We start from the raw sequence: 24613 nt of genomic DNA, 5'->3' as shown, positions 1-24613 counted from the left end.
TTGTTTATTTTTGTTTTTATTTCCATTTCACTAGGAGGTGGGTCAAAAAGGATGTTGCTGTGATTGATGTCATAGACTGTTCTGCCTATGTTTTCCCCTAAGAGTTTTATAGTGTCTGGCCTTAAATTTAGGTCTTTAATCCATTTTGAGTTTATTTTTGTATACAGTGTTAGGGAGTGTTCTAATGTCATTCTTTTATATGTAGCTATCCAGTTTTCCCAGCACCATTTATTGAAGAGACTCTCTTTCCTCCATTGTATATTCTTGCCTCCTTTATCAAAGATAAGGTGACCATATGTGTGTGGGTTTATCTCTGGGCTTTCTATCCTGTTCCATTGATCTATATTTCTGTTTTCGTGCCAGTACTATACTGTCTTGATGACTGTAGCTTTATAGTATAGTCTGAAGTCAGGGAGCCTGATTCCTCCAGCCCTGTTTTTCCTACTCAAGATTGCTTTGGCTCTTCGGACTCTTTTGTGTTTCCATACAAATTGTGAAATTTTTTGTTCTAGTTCTGTGGAAAATGCCAGTGGTAGTTTGATAGGGATTACATTGAAACTGTAGATTGCTTTGGGTAGTATAGTCATTTTCACAATGTTGATTCTTCCAATCAAGAACATGGTATATCTCTGCATCTCTTTCTATGTCTTTAATTTTTTTCATCAGTGTCTTATAATTTTCTGCATACAGGTCTTTTGTCTCCTTAGGTAGGTTTATTCCTAGGCATTTTATTGTTTTTGTTGCAATGGTAAATGGGAGTGTTTCCTTAATTTCTCTTTCAGAATTTTCATCATTAGTGTATAGGAATGCAAGAGATTTCTGTGCATTAATTTTGTATCCTGCTACTTTACCACATTCATTGATTAGCTCTAGTAGTTTTCTGGTAGCATCTTTAGGATTCTTTATGTATAGTGTCATGTCATCTGCAAAGAGTGACAGTTTTTCTTTTCCGATTTGGATTCCTTTTATTTCTTTTTTTTTTTTCATTGTAACAAATTCAATAAATTCTTTTTTTTTTTTTTTTTTACATATGTTCCCATATCTCTTCCCTCTTGCGTCTCCCTCCCTCCCACCCTCCCTATCCCACCCCTCCAGGCGGTCACAAAGCACCGAGCTGATCTCCCTGTGCTATGTGGTTGCTTCCCACTAGCTATCTACCTTACATTTGGTAGTGTATATATGTCCATGCCTCTCTCTCGCTTTGTCACAGTTTACCCTTCCCCCTCCCCATATCCTCAAGTCCATTCTCTAGTAGGTCTGTGTCTTTATTCCTGTCTTACCCCTAGGTTCTTCGTGACATTTTTTTTTCTTAAATTCCATATATATGTGTTAGCATACAGTATTTGTCTTTCTCTTTCTGACTTACTTCACTCTGTATGACAGACTCTAGGTCCATCCACCTCATTACAAATAGCTCAATTTCGTTTCTTTTTATGGCTGAGTAATATTCCATTGTAGATATGTGCCACATCTTCTTTATCCATTCATCCAATGATGGACACTTAGGTTATTTCCACCTCCGGACTATTGTACATAGAGCTGCAATGAACATTTTGGTACATGACTCTTTTTGAATTATGGTTTTCTCAGGGTATATGCCCAGTAGTGGGATTGCTGGGTTATATGGGAGTTCTACTTGTAGTTTTTTAACGAACCTCCATACTGTTCTCCACAGTGGCTGTGCCAATTCACATTCCCACCAGCAGTGCAAGAGTGTTCCCTTTTCTCCACACCCTCTCCAGCATTTATCGTTTCTAGATGTTTTGATGATGGCCATTCTGACTGGTGTGAAATGATATCTCATCGCAGTTTTGATTTGCATTTCTTTAATGATTAATGATGTTGGGCATTCTTTCATGTGTTTGTTGGCAGTCTGTATATCTTCTTTGGAGAAATGTCTATTTAGGTCTTCTGCCTATTTTTGGATTGGGTTGTTTGTTTTTTTGTTATTGAGCTGCATGAGCTGCTTAGAAATTTTGGAAATTAATCCTTTGTCAGTTGCTTCATTTGCAAATATTTTCTCCCGTTCTGAGGGTTGTCTTTTGGTCTTGTTTATGGTTTCCTTTGCTGTGCAAAAGCTTTGAAGTTTCATTAGGTCCCATTTGTTTATTTTTGTTTTCATTTCCATTTCTCTAGGAGGTGGGTCAAAAAGGATCTTGCTGTGATTTATGTCATAGAGTGTTCTGCCTATGTTTTCCTCTAAGAGTTTGATAGTTTCTGGCCTTACATTTAGCTCTTTAATCCATTTTGAGCTTACTTTTGTGTATGGTGTTAGGGAGTGATCTAATCTCATACTTTTCCATGTACCTGTCCAGTTTTCCCAGCACCACTTATTGAAGAGGCTGTCCTTTCTCCACTCTACATTCCTGCCTCCTTTATCAAAGATAAGGTGACCATATGTGCGTGGGTTTATCTCTGGGCTTTCTATCCTGTTCCATTGATCTATCTTTCTGTTTTTGTGCCAGTGCCATACTGTCTTGATTACTGTAGCTTTGTCGTATAGTCTGAAGTCAGGGAGCCTGATTCCTCCAGCTCCGTTTTTCGTTCTCAAGATTGCTTTGGCTATTCGGGGTCTTTTGCGTTTCCATACAAATTGTGAAATTTTTGTTCTAGTTCTGTGAAAAATGCCAGTGGTAGTTTGATAGGGATTGCATTGAATCTGTAGATTGCTTTGGGGTAGAGTCATTTTCACAGTGTTGATTATTCCAATCCAAGAACATGGTATATCTCTCCATCTATTTGTATCATCTTTAATTTCTTTCATCAGTGTCTTATAATTTTCTGCATTCAGGTCTTTTGTCTCCTTAGGTAGGTTTATTCCTAGATGTTTTATTCTTTTTGTTGCAATGGTAAATGGGAGTGTTTTCTTGATTCCACTTTCAGATTTTTCATCATTAGTGTACAGGAATGCCATAGATTTCTGTGCATTGATTTTGTATCCTGCTACTTTACCATATTCATTGATTAGGTCTAGTAGTTTTCTGGTAGCATCTTTAGGATTCTCTATGTATAGTATCATGTCATTTGCAAACAGTGACAGCTTTACTTTTTCTTTTCCGATTTGGATTCCTTTTATTTCCTTTTCTTATCTGATTGCTGTGGCTAAAAGTTCCAAAACTATGTTGAATAAGAGTGGTGAGAGTGGGCAACCTTGTCATGTTCCTGATCTTAGTGGAAATGCGTTCAGTTTTTCACCATTGTGGACGATGTTGGCTGTGGGTTTGTCATATATGGCCTTTATTATGTTGAGGAAAGTTACCTGTATGCCTACTTTCTGCAGGGTTTTTATCATAAATGGGTGTTGAATTTTGTTGAAAGCTTTCTCTGCATCTACTGAGATAATCATATGGTTTTTCTCCTTCAGTTTGTTAATATGGTTTATCATATTGATTGATTTGCGTATATTGAAGAATCCTTGCATTCCTGGAATAAACCCCACTTGATCATGGTGTATGATCCTTTTCATGTGCTGTTGGATTCTGTTTGCTAGTATTTTGTTGAGGCTTTTTGCATCTGTGTTCATCAGTGATATTGGCCTGTAGTTTTCTTTCTTTGTGTCATCCTTGTCTGGTTTTGGTATCAGGGTGATGGTGGCCTTGTAGAATGAGTTTGGGAGTGTTCCTTCCTCTGCTATATTTTGGAAGAGTTTGAGAAGGATAGGTGTTAGCTCTTCTCTAAATGTTTGGTAGAATTCACCTGTGAAGGCATCTGGTCCTGGGCTCTTGTTTGTTGGAAGATTTTTAATCACAGTTTCAGTTTCAGTGCTTGTGATTGGTCTGTTCATAATTTTTATTTCTTCCTGTTTCAGTCTTGGCAGGTTGTGCCTTTCTAAGAATTTGTCCATTCCTTCCAGGTTGTCCATTTTATTGGCATAGAGTTGCTTGCAGTAATCTCTCATGATCTTTTGTATTTCTGCAGTGTCAGTTGTTACATCTGCTTTTTCATTTCTAATTCTATTGATTTGAGTCTTCTCCCTTTTTTTCTTGATGAGTCTGGCTAATGGTTTATCAATTTTGTTTATCTTCTCAAAGAACCAGCTTTTAGTTTTATTGATCTTTGCTATCATTTCCTTCATTTCTTTTTCATTTATTTCTGATCTGATTTTTATGATTTCTTTCCTTCTGCTAACTTTGGGGTTTTTTTGTTCTTCTTTCTCTAATTGCTTTAGGTGCAAGGTTAGGTTGTTTATTTGAGATGTTTTCTGTTTCTTAAGGTAGGATTGTATTGCTATAAACTTCCCTCTTAGAACTGCTTTTGCTGCATCCCATAGGTTTTGGGTCATCATGTCTCCATTGTCATTTGTTTCTAGGTATGTTTTCATTTCCTTTTTGATTTCTTCAGTGATCACTTCGTTATTAAGTAGTGTATTGTTTAGCCTCCATGTGTTTGTATTTTTTACAGATCTTTTCCTGTAATTGATATCTAGTCTCATAGCGTTGTGGTCGGAGAAGATACTTGATACAATTTCAATTTTCTTAAATTTACGAAGGCTTGATTTGTGACCCAAGATATGATCTATCCTGGAGAATGTTCCATGAGCACTTGAGAAAAATGTGTATTCTGTTGTTTTTGGATGGAATGTCCTATAAATATCAATTAAGTCCATCTTGTTTAATGTATCATTTAAAGCTTGCATTTCCTTATTTATTTTCATTTTGGATGATCTGTCCATTGGTGAAAGTAGGGTGTTAAAGTCCCCTACTATGAATGTGTTACTGTTGATTTCCCCTTTTATGGCTGTTAGTATTTGCCTTATGTATTGAGGTGCTCCTATGTTGGGTGCATAAATATTTACAATTGTTATATCTTCTTCTTGGATCAATCCCTTGGTCATTATGTAGTGTCCTTCTATGTCTCTTCTAATAGTTTTTACTTTCAAGTCTATTTTGTCTGATATGAGAATTGCTACTCCAGCTTTCTTTTGATTTCCATTTGCATGGAATATCTTTTTCCATCCCCTCACTTTCAGTCTGTATGTGTCCCTAGGTCTGAAGTGGGTCTCTTGTAGACAGCATATATACAGGTCTTGTTTTTGTATCCATTCAGCCAGTCTGTGTCTTTTGGTTGGAGCATTAAACCATTTACATTTAAGGTAATTATCGATATGTATGTTCCTATTACCATTTTCTTAATTGTGTTGGGTTTGTTATTGTAGGTCTTTTTCTTCTCCTGTGTTTCCTGCCTAGAGAAGTTCCTTTAGCATTTGTTGTAAAGCTGGTTTGGTGGTCTGAATTCTCTTAGCTTTTGCTTGTCTGTAAAAGTTTTAATTTCTCCGTCGAATCTGAATGAGATCCTTGCTAGGTAGAGTAATCTTGGTTTTAGGTTTTTCCCTTTCATCAGTTTAAGTATGTCCTGCCACTCCCTTCTGGCTTGCAGAGTTTCTGCTGAAAGATCAGCTGTTAACCTCATAGGGATTCCCTTGTATGTTTTTTGTTGATTTTCCCTTGCTGCTTGTAATGTTTTTTCTTTGTATTTAATTTTTGTTAGTTTGATTAATATGTGTCTTGGCGTATCTCTCTTTGTATTTTTCCTGTATGGGACTCTCTGTGCTTCCTGGCCTTGATTGACTATTTCCTTTCCCATGTTAGGGAAGTTTTCAACTATAATCTCTTCGGTTATTTTCTCAGTCCCTTTCTTTTTCTCTTTTTCTGGGACCCCTATAATTCGAATGTTGGTGTGTTTAATGTTGTCCCAGAGGTCTCTGAGACTGTCCTGAATTCTTTTCATTCTTTTTTCTTTATTCTGCTCTGCAGTAGTTATTTACACTATTTTATCTTCCAGGTCATTCCTCCGTTCTTCTGCCTCAGTTATTCTGCTATTGATTCCTTCTAGAGAATTTTAAATTTCATTTGGTGTGTTGTTCATCATTGTTTGTTTGCTCTTTAGTTCTTCTGGGTCCTTGTTAAACATTTCTTGTATTTTCTCCATTCTATTTCCAAGATTTTGGATCCCCTTTAGTATCATTCCTCTGAATTCTTTTTCAGGTAGACTGCCTATTTCCTCTTCATTTGTTTGTTCTGGTGGGTTTTTACCTTGCTCCTTCATCTGCATATTTCTCTGTCTTCTCATTTTGCTTAACTTACTGTGTTTGGGGTCTCCTTTTCGCAGGCTGTAGGTTCATAGTTCCCATTGTTTTTGGTGTCTGCCCCCAGTGGGTGAGGTTGGTTCAGTGGCTGGTGTAGGCTTCCTGGTGGAGGGGACTGGTGCCTGTGTTCTGGTGGGTGGGGCTGGATCTTGTCTTTCTGGTGGGCAGGGCCGTGTCCGGTAATGTGTCTTGGGGTGTCTGTGAACTTAGTATGATTTTAGGCAGCCTCTTAGCTAATGGGTGGCTTGTGTTCCTGTCTTGCTAGTTCATTGGCATGGGCATCCAGCACTGGAGCTTCCTGGCTGTTGGGTGGAGCTGGGTCTTAGCACTGAGATGGAGATCTCTGGGAGAGCTGTCGCTGATTGATATTACGTGGGACTGGGAGGTCTCTGGTGTACCAATGTCCTGAGCTCGGCTTTCCCACCTCAGAGGCTCAGGCCTGACACCAGGCCGGAGCACCAAGACCTTGTCAGCCACACCGCAGGTAGGAGACAGCTAAATATGCAGGTATCTCAGTGGCTTCTTAAATGATGGGAAGATGTGATGCATGAAGGACACCAACTCAAGTCTCACAGCTTAGTTCTGTGATCTTGGACCAGGCAGTTAACTTCCCTGTGCCTCAGATTTCCTTTTGTGCAGCACCTCCTCGCCCCAGAGGCCCAGTCAGGTGCGAGGGAAGGGCTGTCGCTCACAGGCTGTGCTGGGAGGAAGCCCGGGAGGCTGGTGCAGGACTGCCAGAGCAGTCAGATGCCTGGCACGGTATTAGATGCTCAAGATACGGGAGTGAACGAGAGAGATGATATACTTTGGCCTCCTGAAGTTTATATCTAGTTGTATTTATATCGAGCAGGGCATATAATTTCCTTGTCTCAATTCTCTCATCTGTGGAGGGAGAAGAGACAGGCACTGCGTCCCACTCACTGTGTTCTTGGGGAAAGCGCTCCGCCTCCTTGGCCTTGGGAGGGCCTCACACCAGCATGTGTAGGGCGAGGGTGGGGTACCTAGTGCCCAGAGGCCTGCCTCCTTGCGGCATTTGGGAAGTAAAGGGGGACCACTTTACCTCCCAACGGGAAACTCAGCGCCCCTGTCCGCAGCCGAAGAACCGGCAGTTTAAAGGCCACGGGCACACGGAAGGCGAGGGATGCTGGCGGGGGCGGCCTGGTTGCGGTATTAAGTATGTTTCTGTGAACAGCTCCATCTGCCTTTCCTCTCAGGGGGAACAGCATGGCCGCCTCTCCAGAACACCCCTTCGAGCTGTTGACTTTTGCTTTTGGCTCTTTCCCTTTGTGGTAGGTGGGAATCTGTCGTCCTGGAGACGTTGGGTCTGATGTCTCACACCTAAATCTTCACAAGACCTTCTGCATTCCCCATGGCGGAGGTGGCCCTGGCATGGGGCCCATCGGAGTGTGAGTTCTGGGCCCTGGTTGCAGGATGGCTTTGGAGACTGAGAATCAAAGATGGGTCTCAAACTCTCTGTTCTTCTCATCGAGGTCTTCAAGTGTCAGGATACCTTCACATGTGGCCTATAAGGGCTGGGTGAGGAGCAGTGAAAGGGGTGCTTTTAGGGTTTGTCTAAGGAGAAACAGACTTAGATTTTGTTAACCACAGTGTGTGACCACACTCAGCTCCCAGTCACGCATAGACAGAGCAGGATTATTAACAGTGATGAATAGGGAGCTTTACGGAGCATTATGGCTGAGAACCGGCATATTAGCACCTAGAAGTGCCTCTCAGACTTTAATTTAAACTTCTAAGCAGCTTTTCTTTGTTTCTTTTTAAATCAGCTGATGGTTACACCTGAGGATCTAACACATAACACGGTGACTATAGTTGAGAACACTATTGTATAATTGAAATTTGCTAAGAGAGTAGAACTTAAATGCCCCTCCCCCCCAAAAAAAGTGAATTGGGTGTAAGATGTTGAACGCTTTGCGGCCTGAATTCTTATTACATCTGAGATAAGTAAGAAGGAAACAGACCTTATTACTAGAAATAATTGGATGAAGTCAGAATAAGACTAAAGCAGTATCTCGTAGCAGTTGATAACTTTACACCATGAAGCCAAATCATCTCATGAAAATGGTGCTGAGCAGCCATTTCCTGAGCATCTTCATTTTTCCAAAACTGTGCCAAAGGGGGTCAGTCTTCAGGAATGCTGCGAGCCTGGCCCCCTTGCTTTTTTCTTCTTTCCTTTTTGATTACTATTATTTATAGTAAGTGAAGGAGGCCCAGTGCCTCAGCTGTGGGGGAGGCAGGGTGGCTGATGTTCACATGCTGGCCTCTGATGTGTTACCCCATGGGGCTTCTCAGCAGCGTCCTTCTATATCCCTTAGATGCCTTGGGAAAGAGTGTGGGAGCCGTGGCTGGGAGGGAGAGGGTGTGTAGGGCTGGGATGTCACCACATTCTTGTGAGCCCATGGCCCTGCATACTATTCCAGGCTGCTTGTCTCTGCCAGATTCGCCGCCCCGGTTCTTGGGTGAGCTGCTGGGATGCTGATGGCTGCTGAGCCATGCCTCCAGCAGAGGAGGAAGGAAGGAACACTTCCTGAACATCTGCCCCTTAGCAGGTGCCGGGTCCCTCCCATGTCAGAGTTCCTCTGCTAGGAATAGAGCTTCCTGAGAGGGCCCAGCACCTGCCTGTTTGGTTAGACTAGATCTTTTTACAGCTTCTAAATTTGTATTTAAAAAAACAATACAGGAAGAAGCATCTTGTCCCTTTTCTGCCTAATCATCCCATCATTTCGGTAAAGCCAAGCGAAGATGCCCGGCCTTTTGGTACCGTCAGCGCGGCCCCATGGGGCTCCAGTTCCATCTTGCCCATTTCATGGGCTTATATTAAGGTGAGGCCTATGGATGTGTGTTAGAGGGGTGGGGGGGGGGGGGGGATGTGTGGGTGGGGAACTGAGACTGCAGACTTGAAAATTGCTGACTTGAGTGGAGAAACCTGCCTAAAGAGATCAGCTAAAACTCATTTTGTCTCTTCTTCATCAGGCTGTTTTCCTTTGGGTTCTCATAGTGGGTTTAACACCAGAGGAATTGACATGCCAGATATATTTTTCCAGACAGAGTTAAGTACCATGAGTCATATAGATGTTCTGGCCACGTCATTTGGTTTCCTGTAGGATTTGTACGGCCCCTCGCAAGTGAAAAACAGTGCACATACTAATTATTACACTTGGTTGAGATCCTGGGATAAATTTTAGGAATACATCTCACTTTATATTTCTTGGGAGCCTGGAGGATAAGATGAAAATAGCAGAAATTTGCTTATGTGGTGGTTTCCCAAAGCTCTTTGCCCTTTAGGGCCTGTGGAACTATACTCTCGGGGGTAATTAGACTTTGTCGGAGAACAGGCTTCCTTCCTTTGTGTTTTTCCAAGAAACACTATGGCTGGAGTTTATTTTATACAGCTCTTGTTCAAACTGTCCTACCTACCTCCTGGGCTAAGAAGACCGTGCATTGGATAGGAGCACTTCTTCAGCCGCTAATTAGAGCAGCCTTCCCCAACTGGCTCCCCTCCTTAGAGGAAGGGAGGCTTCTGGTGAAATAAACCCCTAACTCAGCTATGCAAATAACACCAGATGACTCTTTGGGCTGGTTGTTATTCTTGAACAGTGTCGCATTTATGATTCTTAATGAAAACTTTCTGGGAAGCTGGAACAACAATTCTGTACCCCAGAGACTAAAACCTGCTTTTTGAAATGATACTCGAGTTAGTTTGCAAGTAGTAAAAACAAAAACAATCATCATAAAGGTCTGCTTCTTTGCAAACAGAATCTAATTTACAGCTTCCTTTTGGTCTCTACAAACCTGAGTTATTTGTTATGGAATGTTATTTGGGCTGGAGATGAATCGCGTAGAGAAAATAAATGCCCCAAGGCTGGTTTGGCCATATGCCAGGAACACCAGAGAGAGCCTCAGTTTAAAAATGAAATAAATAAAGTAGGATTTAAGCCACCCCTCTGACCTTGGGCCCTTTCTTTATTTCAGGCTGTTGTTACTTATCACCTGGACTCTAGAATTATCTTCTCTCCCTGCTGCAGTCCCTCTTGGAGCCTCCCTACAGGACTGCTAGATTCCCGCCAGGGCTCTCCATCCTCTCCTCGCTTCCCTTTGCCTCTGCTGCTGGACCTCCCTAGCCTAGCCTGCACAAAATCCTTAGGGGATTCTTCCTAAATGCACTTGCCTAGGGCCCATCCCAGAGAGAATCAAATTCAGCATATGCAGGTCCGGGCTTGGGCCATCAAGCTGCTCAGAGACTCTGATGCACAGGCCGAGAGGCAGTGGCTGGCTGAACCAAGTCCAGGTCCTTCCCAGCAAGGGTTTGAGGCTTGTGAGAGGTAGTCACAGCCTACCCGGCTCTACAGCACCTCCCAAGCTGCAGCCATGTGCCTTCCATTCCCTACCTTTGTTTCTGCCATTCTTCTCACTTGGAGTGTCGTCCCCTTTCTCTTTGTCTATCCAAATTCTACCCATTTTCAAGTTTCCACTCAAGTTCTAACTCTTACCCTAGGAACCCTTCTTTGACCAAAATGTGTCCTCTCCTTACTTTGGACTTCGGCGTCACTGCCCTTTTACTTGGTGCTTTCTCATTTGCTTTACGTTAGTTATGTATTAATATACATCAAGCCTCCATCATATGAGGTGTTCTGGGAAGAAAGTAGTGAGTAAAAATTGGTGCAGTCCTGGTTTTAAGCTCTTTGCTGCTAATGGCATTCACCCCATATAATCACAGGGACTTATGAACCACCAGAAAAGAATAAGATTGAACCTGGCAGTTGTTAAACAGAAAGGCCTCAAATATGGACAATTGGAAGACAAACCATACAAAACGGATTCAGTGGGGATTTTGGCCAAGATCCCATGAGGTTCCTGGCAATTATCAAGGCATCTCAAATTCACAATGAACAACCAAACAAAACCTCCCCCAGATGCATGTAACCTAAAAACAATTCTTTTTCTTCGGTAGATAACACAATAGTCAGCAGTTAGTTTTGCCCTGTTCTAAGCTTTATAACTACAATAAGAAGCATAAAATTACTGTTCAAAGGAGAAAACCAAAAATTATTTCAGGCTTAGAGAGGATTGACAGATATCCTTGTTAGGATATTTCACTCATCTGCAATCCAGAGAGCGATGGTAGGCTGATTTCCTTTGTGAGTGGGATTTATCTGGGGATATCTTTGGTTAGTGTCCATTGGGTTTCCCTGTTCTGTGGTTGATGGCTCTTTTTCCCTCTGTTGCAGATGATGGGAGGCAAGGGCCTTAAACAGGCCACAGAAATTGCTATATTAAATGCCAACTACATGGCCAAGAGATTAGAAAAACACTACAGAGTCCTTTTCCGGGGTGCAAGAGGCAAGTATGAACTTTAGTCTGTATTCACCTTGGTTTTCTTCCTTGGCCAAACCAAGTTTGGCCTAGTGGATGAGGCTTTCAGAAGAGGGTGGGGAACTTCTGTTTCTTAGCACAGACCAGAGAAAAGCCTAGAGTTACTGGAAAGCACTTCAGTTTAGTAAACAGGATATCACTATTTGCAAGGCTCTGCCATGCACTTAGTCTCTGAAGCGCACGCCAACACGGAGCCCACACCACTGAGAGACGTATACATAAATACCACGCACTCATTACCTCCTCCAGTTCCATGGGAATGAGTGGAGTAATTCAGACTGGGCAGAGGCAGGGCAGAACAGTTGGGAGAGCCTTCTGGGAGGAGCCATTTGAGATAAGCCTGAAAGGAAGAGTAGCAGAACCCCAGTAAACAGAGATACAGGAGCAAGCCGGAGAGAAAGGAGTTGTCTGGGTGGCAGGAGTGTTGGGTGGGTTGAAGGATGGGATAGGAGGAAAGGGAGCAGATGAAGTTGAGGCTGGAGAGGTAGCATGGGGCTTTGAAGGCCTTGGAAGGCTCTGGACTCTACAGTTGGGCTAGGAGGGTTTCTGAGCAGGGTAATGACAGGATTAAGAGGATGTTAATATCATTAAGACAGTAGGAGATGAACATGCTGTTAGAAGGAGAATCAGGGGAGTTAGTTACTAATTAGTTGAGAGTGAAGAAATGTTAGGTAAGCCTCCCTCTTAGAGGGAGTAAGAGATGGAGGAACAAGCTCTCCCTGGAAGTGATGGGAGAGGCTGGAGCAGGTAGACTTGCAGAGATATGGCTCTGGGCACAGGATCTGAGAGCAGGCTCTTGGAATTGGTGGGACCCAAGGAAACAGTGTTGAGAAGCCAGAGCAAAACCCCTGAAGCAGATGGCTACATGGAGTGGGTGCGGAAAAGTGGCATCTGGTGAGGGGGGCTCTGTGCCGAGGCAGCTTTAGATGCCCCCCTTCCCAACCCCCAGCGTTTGTCATGGCGCCTGTCCTTCCTGCCTCTGCTCTGGCCCCACCTCCTCCCTGAGGCTGCCCTTTCCTTTCCCGGTGGTGAGAACTGCTCCTCTTGGCTCCCTCCTCCGCGGAGGATTCTCCCACTCCGTTTATCATCTGGCTGTCTCCTGCAGACCTTGAGCTCCTGCCCGGCGGAGGCTGTGGCTGCCTCGGTCCCTGGCATCGTGTCAGCACAACACGCACGTGTCAGCTGACACACATGTGGGTGCTCTTACGTGACATGGAGGGACAGGCTGAAGAGCAGGTGGCTTAAAAAGACTCAGGTCTCGGGCTTCCCTGGTGGCGCAGTGGTTGGGAGTCCACCTGCCGATGCAGGGGACACAGGTTCGTGCCCCGGTCCGGGAAGATCCCACATGCCGCGGAGCAGCTGGGCCCGTGAGCCGTGGCCGCTGAGCCTGTGCGTCTGGAGCCTGTGATCCGCAACGGGAGAGGCCACAGCAGTGAGAGGCCCGCGTACCGCAAAAAATAAAAATAAAAAGAAGGAGCAATATGTTTTAAAAAAAAAAAAAAAAAAAAAGACTCAGGTCTCATGAGTCTTAAAAAGCACCATTACCTTTCACAATTAGGAAGCCTTTAGGGCCCAACCGTTCGGTAGATGCTAGATGGAAATGGGCTGAGAAGTAGGCTGAGGTTGGGAGAAGGGAGACGCTTTCATGGTTTGGGGGGTTTGGTGGTGAAGGGGGACAGGAGCTGCTTCAATAGGATGCAGCTTTGTTTTGTTTTTTTTTTGCGGTACGTGGGCCTCTCACCGCTGTGGCCTCTCCTGTTGCGGAGCACAGGCTCCGGACGCGCAGGCTCAGCGGCCATGGCTCACGGGCCCAGCCGCTCCGCGGCATGTGGGATCTTCCCAGACCGGGGCACAAACCCGCGTCCCCTGCATCGGCAGGCGGACTCTCAACCACTGCGCCACCAGGGAAGCCCAGCTTTGTTTGTTTTTAAATAAGAGAACAAGATGATTTTAAGCTGCCAGGGAAGAGGCTGTGAAGAGGGGAGAGTGAAGCTACAATAGAGGGAATAATAGGAGGGGGGGAGTCAAGTCAACCTGGAGGTGGTGGGAGGGTGGCGCTAAGAGTCAGGTGGACAGGCGGCGCATGGGCTGTGGGCACAGAATCTGAGACCAGGGAGCCACGGGTCTTGAGCTTGGGGCAGAGATAGCAGAGAGCTGTCAGTAACCAGTGCCCAGACCCAGGGCCACGGGTACGAGGCCACTCTTTGGCTCTTAGTGTCTCCAGCCCAGGGAAGTGTGCATCTCCACCTGTGATCTTTAATTTAAAGGCTCATCTTGCTTTGTAAATATGTATCCAAAAGGGTGGTTCTGGAGTTTGAAAATAGAAAAGAACTAAATAATCGGGAGCTCTGGTTAACAATGCTCCCCAGAGAGCAGGAAAGAAAGTTGTGGGCAATATGTCACTAAGCAACACAATGAAATGCTTTTGTTGGGTATGAAAGAAGCTACAAGAGCTACTAATTAATTCAAATATAGCTCCTGTGCTGTGAGATGCATCCTGCTTATGTATTGGCCTTCAGGATTAGCATCAGTATTGGTTTTGTCTGATTATATAAGTCATGTACATATGCTCAACATAGAACATTTGGACAATAAAAAAGTTTGAGGAGGGGGAGGGGAGCTGCGGGTGAAGGCAAAAAAAAAAAAAGTTTGAGGAGGAAAATGTAAGTGATCCATGGTTCCATCAAGCAGACATAACCACTGAATATTCTGCTGTATTCCTTCCCACCTTACTTTTAGACAATTGAGATCATATTATAAACACAGTGTGTATCCTGTTTTTTAACTTTATTTTATATTGCGATTATTTCCCTCGTCATTAAAGGTGCTTTGAAGGTTGCTACATCGATTCTATCATATATACCATGATTTAAGTAATTGTAGGGGTCCCCCTCCCGCGCCCGCCTCCTGCCCACCATGTTATTTGCATTTGTAACAATGCTGCAATGAATATCTTTTACCTAGATTTTTTCTTTAAACGTCCTTGACTATTTCCGCAGGTTAGAGTTGTAGAAGAGAAGTTATCTCAGAGGATCTGAATGCATTTAAGTTCTTGAAATGTATGGCCTTATTTCCCCTCAGAGACAATAGCAATTGATTTCATTCTAAGAGCATACGAGTGACCATCGCATTAGGGCCCAGAGAGCACCAAGTGCCGGGCTGGGAAAGCAACACAAACCAAACCCAAAATGTCTTTGCCAATTTGATGGGTGAAAATCATCTTTTTGCTTTAATTTACAAGGTTTAGGGTTTTTTTTCTTCTAATTGTTATTTTTTATTTAATACTTCCTTAGGATTAAGTCTATTTAACAACTTCATTGAGATAGGATTCACATACCATACACATCACCCACTGAATTTCAGTGGTTTTTAGTGTGCTCACAGAGCTGTGAGATGCAAGCCTGAGTTCTTTAGAGCAAGAACGAATGTGGTGTGGACCGCATGGGGATGCATGGCACTCCAGGAGAGGAAAGTGAATGAGTACCTGTGGCTCAGGTGCCTGCCGTGTGCTTGGCATCACGTGACTGGTTCGGGCAGAGACTGTCCCAGGAGATTCGCAACACAGAAAGATGGATGAAATTTCCATTTGTTTCCATTTTATCCAAGAATTAAATAATGAATTGTATTTCTCATCCCAAGCAGAAAGAGATTGGTGATTACAGGCTTTCTCACCCAATCCCAAAGTTCATGAAACCAAATATTGTCTCGTGTTTGGTCTGGTAAACACATTCATTATACAATCGGAGGCTTAGTATTTTAGGGTCTAAAAAAGAATGATCACCGTACCTCCTGAGAGCCGAAAATAGAAATGTTCTTAATAAACACATTGTATTCCAAAATGTCTAATGGCAATATTAGAAGACGTTACTCATCTTAATCATATTTACCAGCTCTAAATAAGACTGGAATCACGGACGACTGTGAGGCAATAATTTTAATGAACTCCAGGCTTCCCTTTATGAACCATTTCTTTGAGAGATTTGAAAATACCAGCGAAACTTGTTGAGGCTTAGGGTTTTGTGAAACAAGGAAGTGATAGCCAAGAATTGGGATGGGGAAGCAGCAGTAGTATTTATTCTGCTAGGATAAGGAAAGGAATTACCTCAGGTAGGGTGAGGTGTTTTTAAAGGAGGAACTGAAAAAATTCACAGGTGTCTGCTCTTGTGGGAGGCTAGGCTCACTGTTTGACCCAAGTAGAGTTCCCATCAGTGGATAGGCCATTTTGTTAGTAGCCCAGTGTTTTATTTACGTTTTAATTTCTTAAATGCTTATCTCTTTTTGACCTTAGGCAAACCTAACTCTGCCTGGAAATTCCTGTCCCTGAGAGGTTTCCCGGTGGCCTTTATGGGCAGGTGGACATGGGCCTTAGAGGCTGGACCCTCACATCCCTGGCTGGGAAGTGACCTCCTGAGGCTAGAGGGGGGTGGCCCACCTACTTGACCTCATTCCCAGGGAAACAGGAGTCTTGATGCTGTTAGTTGTGGTCCCTGGGTTGCAAATGAAAAGCTTGACCGAGTGTTGATTGCCCACCCAAGCTTTCTAGTTAGCTAGTAAGTTCCATTTATTTCTAGGCACTCACTCTGAGGATGCAGGATAAGAAGGTTTCGGTGCCTGCTCTCAAGGAGGGTTTTGGGAAGCCTTATCTTTCTGTAGCACTTTCCCATGTCATCTTCAGCCTTGTAAGATAATTAACACATGAGGGGCGGAGAGGGGAGATGTTCCAAGCTTAGAGCCAAGCCGCTTTCTTTCTTTTTTTTTTTTAATTGGGGTATAGTTGCTTTACAAATCTGTGTTAGTTTCTTCTGTACAGCAAAGTGAATCAGCAATATATATATATATATCCCCTCTTTTTTGGATTTCCTTCCCATTTAGGTCAGCACAGAGCATAGAGTTCCCTGTGCTAGACAAAGTTCTCATTAGTTATCAATTTTACACTTAGTAGTGTATATATGTCAATCCCAATCTCCCAATTCATCCCCCCCTTACTCCTTAGTATCCATACGTTTGTTCTCTATGTCTGTGTCTCTATTCTGCTTTGTAAATAAGATTGTCTATACCAGTTTTTTTCAGATTCCACATATATGTGTTAATATACGATATCTGACTTACTTCACTCTGTATGACAGTCTGTAGGTCCATCCATGTTTCTATAAATGACCCAATTTCGATCCTTTTTATGGCTGAGTAATATTCCACTGTATATACGTACCACATCTTCCTTTTTCCTTTTTTTTTTTTTTGGCGGTACGTGGGCCTCTCACTGCTGTGGCCTCTCCTGCTGCAGAGCACAGGCTCCGGACGTGCAGGCTCAGCGGCCATGGCTCACGGGCCCAGCCTCTCCGCGGCATGTGGGATCCTCTCGGACCGGGGCACGAACCCGTGTCCCCTGCATCAGCAGGCAGACTCTCAACCACTGCGCCACCAGGGAAGCCCCACATCTTCTTTAACCATACGTCTGTTGATGGACATTTAGATTGCTTCCATGTCCTGGCTATTGTAAATAGTGCTGCAATGAACATTGGGGTACATATATCTTTTTGAATTAATTTTTAATCTTTTCCAGATACATACCCAAGAGTGGAATTGCTAGATGATAGTTCTATTTTTAGTTTTTAAGGAACCTCCATACTGTTCTCTATAGTGGCTGTATCAATTTACATTCCCACCAACAATGCATGAGGGTTCCCTTTTCTCCACACCCTCTCCAGCATTTATTGTTTGTGGATGATGGCCATTCTGACTGGTGTGAGGTGATACCTCATTGTAGTTTTGACTTGCATTTCTCTAATAATTAGTGATGTTGAGCATCTTTTCAAATGTTTGTTGACCATCTGTATATTTTCTTTGGAGAAATGTCTGTTTAGGTCTTCTGCCCATTTTTTGATTGGGTTGTTTTTTTTTGATATTGAGCTGCATGAGCTGTTTGTATATTTTGGAGATTAATCCTTTGTCAGTTGCTTCATTTGCAAATATTTTCTCCCATTCTGAGGGTTGTCTTTTGGTCTTGTTTATGGTTTCCTTTGCTGTGCAAAAGCTTTTAAGTTTCATGAGGTCCCACTTGTTTATTTTTGGTTTTATTTCCATTTCTCTAGGAGGTGGTCAAAAAAGATCTTGCTGTGATTTATGTCATAGAGTGTTCTGCCTATGTTTTCCTCTTAGCGTTTTATAGTGTCTGGCCTTACATTTAGGTCTTTAATCCATTTTGAGTTTATTTTTGTGTATGGTGTTAGGGAGTGTTCTAATTTCATTCTCTTACATGTAGCTGTCCAGTTTTCCCAGCACCACTTATTGAAGAGGCCGTCTGTGCTCCATTGTATATTCTGGCCTCCTTTGTCATAGATCAGGTGACCACAGGTGTGTGGCTTATCTCTGGGCTTTCTATCCTGTACCACTGATCTATATTTCTGTTGTTGTGCCAGTACCATACTGTCTAGAGCCAAGCCACTTTTCTTTTGCTCTTCCATCATCCCCCCGACCCCTCTTCTTTCCTTGCTCCTTCAACTTACCCTTTCAGACTCTCAGCTATAGTCATGGTTAGGCCCAGAGGAAACACATACTCACTGAAAATTAAAACTTGCACTGATCAGTTTATACAATTTCTACTTCAGATTACTCTGACTCACCATATGCCATATATTTGTATATTTTTTCTCCTTAAAAACTGCAAACAAAGATGAACATCTTGGGATCTGGCCTCCAAGAACAACCAAGTTTAAATTTCACCCCTTTTCAGCCTCAAGTAGAGAGAGAGAGAGAGAGATGCCGAAATCCCACTACAGTTTCCATTTGAACGTATTAGAATATGGACTTAGAAAATAACATCTGAACCTCATTTTGAAAATGGAGCTCTTCCCAAACCACTTGGCTGTGGCAGGGCCTCTGCAGATGAAGTCTTGCTTTAGCAGCGCTGGGCTGGGCTGAGCTTGGCTTGATGCGGCCTTTGAGCTATTACTGAACCTCTGCTTGAAAGACTGTGCTGTCTGCCCGCCAGCAAGAGAGACTCCTCCCCACCGTGTGTCCGTCTCCTCCTCCCCTCCTGATGGCTGAGTGTTCTTCAGAGCAGTGAGCTCCATTAGCCGCCTTCTTTGAGTCATTGTCATGGTACTGGGATGGCTGCCAGAGCCTCAGAAAAGAAAGGTCGAAGCTTGAGGTTGGGCTCCCCAAATGGGGTAGTGTCGTAGGGCATTTAGCATTTCTGAAATTAATAGTTGATGGATTTAAATAATGTCATGATTTTCCCCCTGAACATTCCAGCTGGTCATTCCTTTTAGGCACTTTTTTTTTGGTCTAAGTTTATCTACCTCTGAATACACCTTTCTAGTTTTGAACCACACTCCTTACAATTGAATCCTCATCACGGTTAGAAAGCTTGTTTTAAAAATATGCAGTGACAGTATATTCAAAGTCTCAGGTTCTCATACTTTTGTTTTCAAACAAAGCCAATCCCTTCATATGTATTCATCACACAAGAAGCTGAGCAGTTCACATACTAGATCTTCAGGGGCTGTTAATGACTGGAGCTTTTCTTCTCAGGCTTGAGGAGTTATGTCAGCTCCAAGTATCTGTAAGTAGATTCACTGTTTGCTGAGGGTCAGGATAGAGGGTTAAGAAGGAGTACGTTATTTTCACCTGAGTAGATACTTTCCTTGAAGGAAATTCATCAGTTGTGTGGGCCATGGAATTTGGGAAGCTCCCGGGAATGTTGTTCTATTTAAGAAAATGCTGACTTACTCCGTGGTTTATTCTAGGTGTTGGATGGGTGGTCAACAAGTCATGCTGGGGAGATGGCAGCCTGAGGCTAGAGAGGCAATTGGTTTACAAATTAGAACAAAGTGAACTGACCCCCACAAGACTTCGGCCTCATCAGCTCCTTGCCACTTGTGGTGTGCTGTTTGACAGCCCTTATTTCTAATTCTCAGCCTGAAGCCTGAAACCAAAACCTCAAAAGCCCCTTTGAAGAATCAAATAAAATTCTGTGTCTTATGGATATTTGTTTAGTATGTATTTACACACACACACAGAAGAAACCGTTATTTGATGTTGGGAGCAATGTTGTTGAAAAGGGTGTCAATGTACCTTTAACTCTAGAAATATATAAAAGGATCAGGCCCATGATAACATGTTTAACTGTCCCAAGTAGATTTTAGGTCCTTTGAGTAGAAATGGTCTCATCCCCTGGGATCTCAGCAAGTCTTCCAGCTACTGTTCCACCTCCCACCAGCCTCCTGGTTCATGGGTGTATTGAGCACTGAGGACGGGACATATTGGCCCAACATGTTAACAATTTTTATATGTAATAAGAGCAGATGAAATCTTTGTTGTCAACTGTAAACTTACCAAATGCCCATGGTTTCTTGGTCCTCAATGATATGCATTAAAAAGCTGGTTTATTTGTTCATTTGCTTGGGTAAAACAACAAGCTGATGTTAATCTTGAGCTGCAATAATCTTCCTCAACAGGTTATGTGGCTCATGAGTTTATTTTGGATACAAGACCCTTCAAAAAGTCTGCAAATATTGAGGCCGTCGATGTGGCCAAGAGGCTTCAGGATTATGGTGAGTGGTCTCCCGGGAGTGACCCCTTGTAGGGGAACTTGGGTTTTTGACATTCATGTAGCTGCCCATGTTGGCTATGGACCACAGACTGAAGGTGCAGGTACCATAGTAAACTGATCCACAGGCTAAATGGGGATCTGGGGGCTGTGGATAGAGAAAAAACTTTCCCCATGACTCCATCGGTACCATCCTTCAAAAGATATTAAATCACGCATCTTGAATCCATCAGCAGCTAGGTAAAGAAGACTTTATAGTTAACAAAGTTAAAAATCCCAGAGAAAATGATTGCTGCTGTCTGCCCATGTTTCTGGTAAATCCTTCCACCTATCCTACTCCTGGTAAACAGAGAGGTCCATGAAAGTGAAGGAAGTGAAGCAGGCATCCTGTAGGAGTGTTAGAAAGAGGAGTGGCATTTGAGTTTTATAGCCCTCAGTCGTGGCATAGCTGTTTCAGCTGCTCATAGAGATGAAGGAATAGGTGCACCTTGTTTTCCCAGAGATGATGTGATTTTCTGTGAAGTCTTTTATCTGTGTGTTGTTAGTGGATGTTCACTCAGCACAGCCGTTATTAAAATACATTTTCTTAGTGACATTATTAACATCACAGAACCTTCAATTCTCAGGAAGGCTAAGTTGGGGAGAACTTTGCCTTTTGATGGATGTGGAGTCCTATCTGAATTTTAAGATGATTTGAATGACTTCTTTTAATAAGGAATGTAAAAGCTTTAATAATTTAATAGTTTTACTATCATAACGGGAGTCCCACGTGTGTGACTCATTTCTCTCGTGAATGAATGATCTTATTATGTAGAGTTACACTGACAATAAATGGGAAAACCAGAGTTTTCATTAATGAAATTAGCCATTACCTCAAAATCTCCTGTTGGCTGCTCCTATGACCTGACTTAACTTCTCAGGCAATGGCTGAGTGATGGCTGATTCAGGTTAAGGCTTCCCTTCTGCGATATGTGGTCTGTATCCCGCATCTGACTGCAGAAGCATTTGCAGGGAGCGAGGTGGGGGATGGAGGTAGGAGGGAAGTGGTATTTGAAGTCACTGCCCAGTATTTCCAAGTTCTGCTCTATCTACAACCTTGATATTTTGATGTTTGATAGAGTGATGGCTATGCTTGCCCTAAGCCCAGAATTGTCCAGGTGCCTGGCACATAGGAGGCACTCAGAACAATTGTGCTAAATAAGTGAGAGAATGAATGAATGGCTAAGTAAAAAAAACAACAGCGAAAATGACAGCACAGATTCTGGGTCTAAATCACCTACTGAATCAGAATTACTGATTACACTAGGGGTGAGGCCTAGTAATCTGTGTTTACAAGCACTTGGATGAGTCCTATCAGGTGAGTTGTGGGTGGGGCATGCTGCCATATGGCAGAGATTTCCAAACTTAACCTGATTCTGATATGAGTTTTTAAAGGCTCATACCTTGGATTTCCTGAATCAGGGTTAAAATCCAGGAATCCATGTTTCCATGACAACTCAGATGGTTCCAGATATGGGAACCACTACTACAGCAGAAAATACTGGGCTGAATTTGCTCACACATGGAATTGAGGTCAGACTTAATGGGTAATGAGCTCAGCTTGTTGTTTAAAAAAGAAATCCCTTTCTGATTTGGGTGACACAGTTGTAGGCATTTGTCAAAATTCGTTAAATTGTACACTTAAGATTTGTGTATTTCACAATAAGTAAACTATCACAAAAATATGGGGACAGATATTGAATTCTAGCTAATAATATGCATGCTGAAGTGTTTAAGGGGGAAGTGTACTGATGACTGCAACATGCTTGGAAATGCATCAAAACTAAGATGGATGCCTTAGATATGTGATAGGAATAGATGACTAGATAGATATGTGATAAAGCAAACAGAGCATCATTGTAGATTCGAGGTAGAAGGTATATGGGTGTTCACTCTACAGTCCTTTCAACTTATCGGTATATTTGAACAATTTTATAATAAAATGTTGAGAAGACAATCCCTTAAAGAATGCAGGCATGACTCTATAAAGCACTCCACGTAACGATGCACACCAGAATTGGGAACCATTGCCCTCCAGGGCCAACTTAGTTGACAGAAATATCAACCTGGGAGCTGTTCTTCATCTTTTAAAGTTTCATAGGAAAAAGTGTAAGAATTGGGAAAAAGTGTCTGGCTTTTGTCCAGGAAAAGACACTCTTGACCATGTGTCTTGTCGATTGATCTTAACATGTGAAAGCTTTTGGAAACATAGAAATACCTTCATCCTGTATTCAGTGTAAAGGTGAAGACTTTCTACATCCTGGGCAGGCCTCAGTTTCCTCATCTGTAAAACAGGGGCAGTAACACTCACCCCAGGCTCCTTAATGCTTGTTACCTCATTATTTAACTTTTGGTAGGCTATAATATTTTAATTTCTCTTAACCTAAAGTATTACATGAACATTATAAAAAGATTCTAAAACACAAAGTGAAATAAAAACCCTAGCCTTGTTTTCTGGCAATAGCCCTGTTAGAATTTTAGTATTTATTCTTCAAAGCAGCTTCCCTCATAAAAATATACATACATACATAAAGTGTATGTATATATATACATATACACACATATATGTGTATATATATACTTTGCCATTTTTAAAATAGAAATGAGACAATATCATTAGGTAGCTTGCCTTTTTCACTTAAGTTGGGTAAACATTCAAAAATATTAACTAATATACATTTAAATACTAAGAATGGTTGCATATTTATTGTATGGAAGCCCAGTAAAATTTGCCTAACCAATCCTCTATTGTTGGATGTTAGGTTATTTCCTAAGCTTTTCTTCCATAAATAGTGCTAAAATGAATCCCTAGATATATACGGTAGCAAATTTATCAGATTATTGTCCTTGGGATAAACTATAAGATGGGGAGGGTCTCTTCTTCCCAATTGGGGAGGTCAAAGTTAGTGACACAAGTTCCCCCATCTCCTTTGCAGGATTTCATGCCCCTACCATGTCCTGGCCAGTGGCAGGCACTCTCATGATTGAGCCCACTGAGTCGGAAGACAAGGCAGAGCTGGATAGGTTCTGCGATGCCATGATCAGCATTCGGCAGGAAATCGCCGACATTGAGGAGGGCCGCATCGACCCTAGGGTCAATCCACTGAAGGTACGTAGGCACTGGTACTTTATCTAAAATATCCCAGAGAGTCGAAAACAGTGTCTGTATGGTGTGCCGGCAACTTCTGAAGTCTTACTGGAAGATGATATTCGTGCCTAGAATAATGCCATTCTTCTGAGCAGACCATACGTTCATTACCTGGAAGTTTAAATCTTCTTGAATCAACACAACAGTGGTTACTCAAGTATAATGTGGTTATTTATTTTCTTTTTCCTTTTTTTTTTTAAAAGATTTTTTTGATGTGGACCATTTTTAAAGTCTTTATTGAATTTGTTACAATATTGCTTCTGTTTTATGTTTCCGTTTTTTGGCCACGAGGCATGTGGGATCTTAGCTCCCTGACCAGGGATGGAACCCGCAACACCTGCATTGGAAGGCAGTCTTAACCACTGGACCGCCAGGGAAACCCCGAATGTGGTTATTTCTGATATGTTTTAACTTTATGTCTGTGTTTGGTGGTTGCAGGAGCTATTTACCCCACAAGGACCCAGTTGGCTTCCAAAGGAGGGAGCAGAGGCTGAAGGACCCTATATAGTTGGAGAAGTCTTATCATTCTGTGTCTCTGTTTGATGTACTCTACTGGGATTATTTACCTTATAAACTCTGGATAAATATATTCTTTTATTGGAGTAGTTCTCTCTTAGAACAACCAGATTGGTACTTGGCCTCAATGTTTTACCATGCTTATGGCCTACACTGGAAAAAAATTGTTAGGCATTACTTCGCCTCTTCCAAAATATGTTCCTTTTATATCTGGTCAGAGCTCTAAGTTCTGCATGAGGTCCAGACATTATTAAGCTGAGGGATCATGAATTGAGAATACCTCGAAGGCTGTGGTTCTGTTGTTATGGCTTCAAGCCAGAGGAGTACGAGATGTTCAGGGGAGCTCAGACAAGTTCCAGAGCTGCCCAGCTGAAGGTGGAGTGCTGGGGCCAGTGGCTGGCGGGAGAAGGCCAGCACCGTGCTCAGTGTGAGTTTGACAGGGTAGTGGAGGAATATATGATTTGCTCTCATTATTATTTCTCTTTTCTCTGGATTCTTTCAGGGTTTAGGCAGTTTTTTTAAAAATAGCAATAGACATCTAAAGAATACAATAATGAGATACAAAAGCAAGTGGAGGGTAATACTCACAGGATGATATAAGGTTTAAAAGTGTACCAAACTAGGCTCTATGCAGTTTATTAAAATATGCAGTAATAGTATAAAAACACGACGAGAATTGTGACAACCAAATTCAAGGTAGTTGTTATCGCTGGGGAGGAGGGCCAGCAATAAGATGGAAAGGGGATATGCAGGCAGCTTCAACTGTATCTGTAATGTTTCTTGTTTTAAAAGGTTAAGAAATATGACAAAAATGTTGATTTATGTTGGGTGCTTATTTTATTACTGTAACTTTCTGATATTTGGAATATTTCACAGTAAAAAT

General features: G+C 42.5%; 1 protein-coding gene across 4 annotated transcripts in view; it reads left to right on the top strand.

Annotated features, from left to right (window-relative positions):
- GLDC (glycine decarboxylase) overlaps positions 1-24613 on the top strand; it is a 137989-nt gene that overhangs the window by 111905 nt on the left and 1471 nt on the right. For all 4 annotated transcript variants that reach the window (XM_032634820.1, XM_032634823.1, XM_032634821.1 and 1 more), the window contains 5 exons: positions 7379-7491; positions 8784-8925; positions 11332-11443; positions 19936-20031; positions 23003-23175. In XM_032634820.1, coding sequence (XP_032490711.1) covers positions 7379-7491; positions 8784-8925; positions 11332-11443; positions 19936-20031; positions 23003-23175 — 636 coding nt within the window. The remainder of the gene's footprint in view (positions 1-7378; positions 7492-8783; positions 8926-11331; positions 11444-19935; positions 20032-23002; positions 23176-24613) is intronic.

Source organism: Phocoena sinus, chromosome 6 (genome assembly GCF_008692025.1).
Source record: "Phocoena sinus isolate mPhoSin1 chromosome 6, mPhoSin1.pri, whole genome shotgun sequence".
Lineage (NCBI taxonomy): Eukaryota > Metazoa > Chordata > Mammalia > Artiodactyla > Phocoenidae > Phocoena > Phocoena sinus.
The sequence above is the reverse complement of the archived record's forward strand: the minus strand, read 5'-3'. Positions and strand labels throughout refer to the sequence as shown.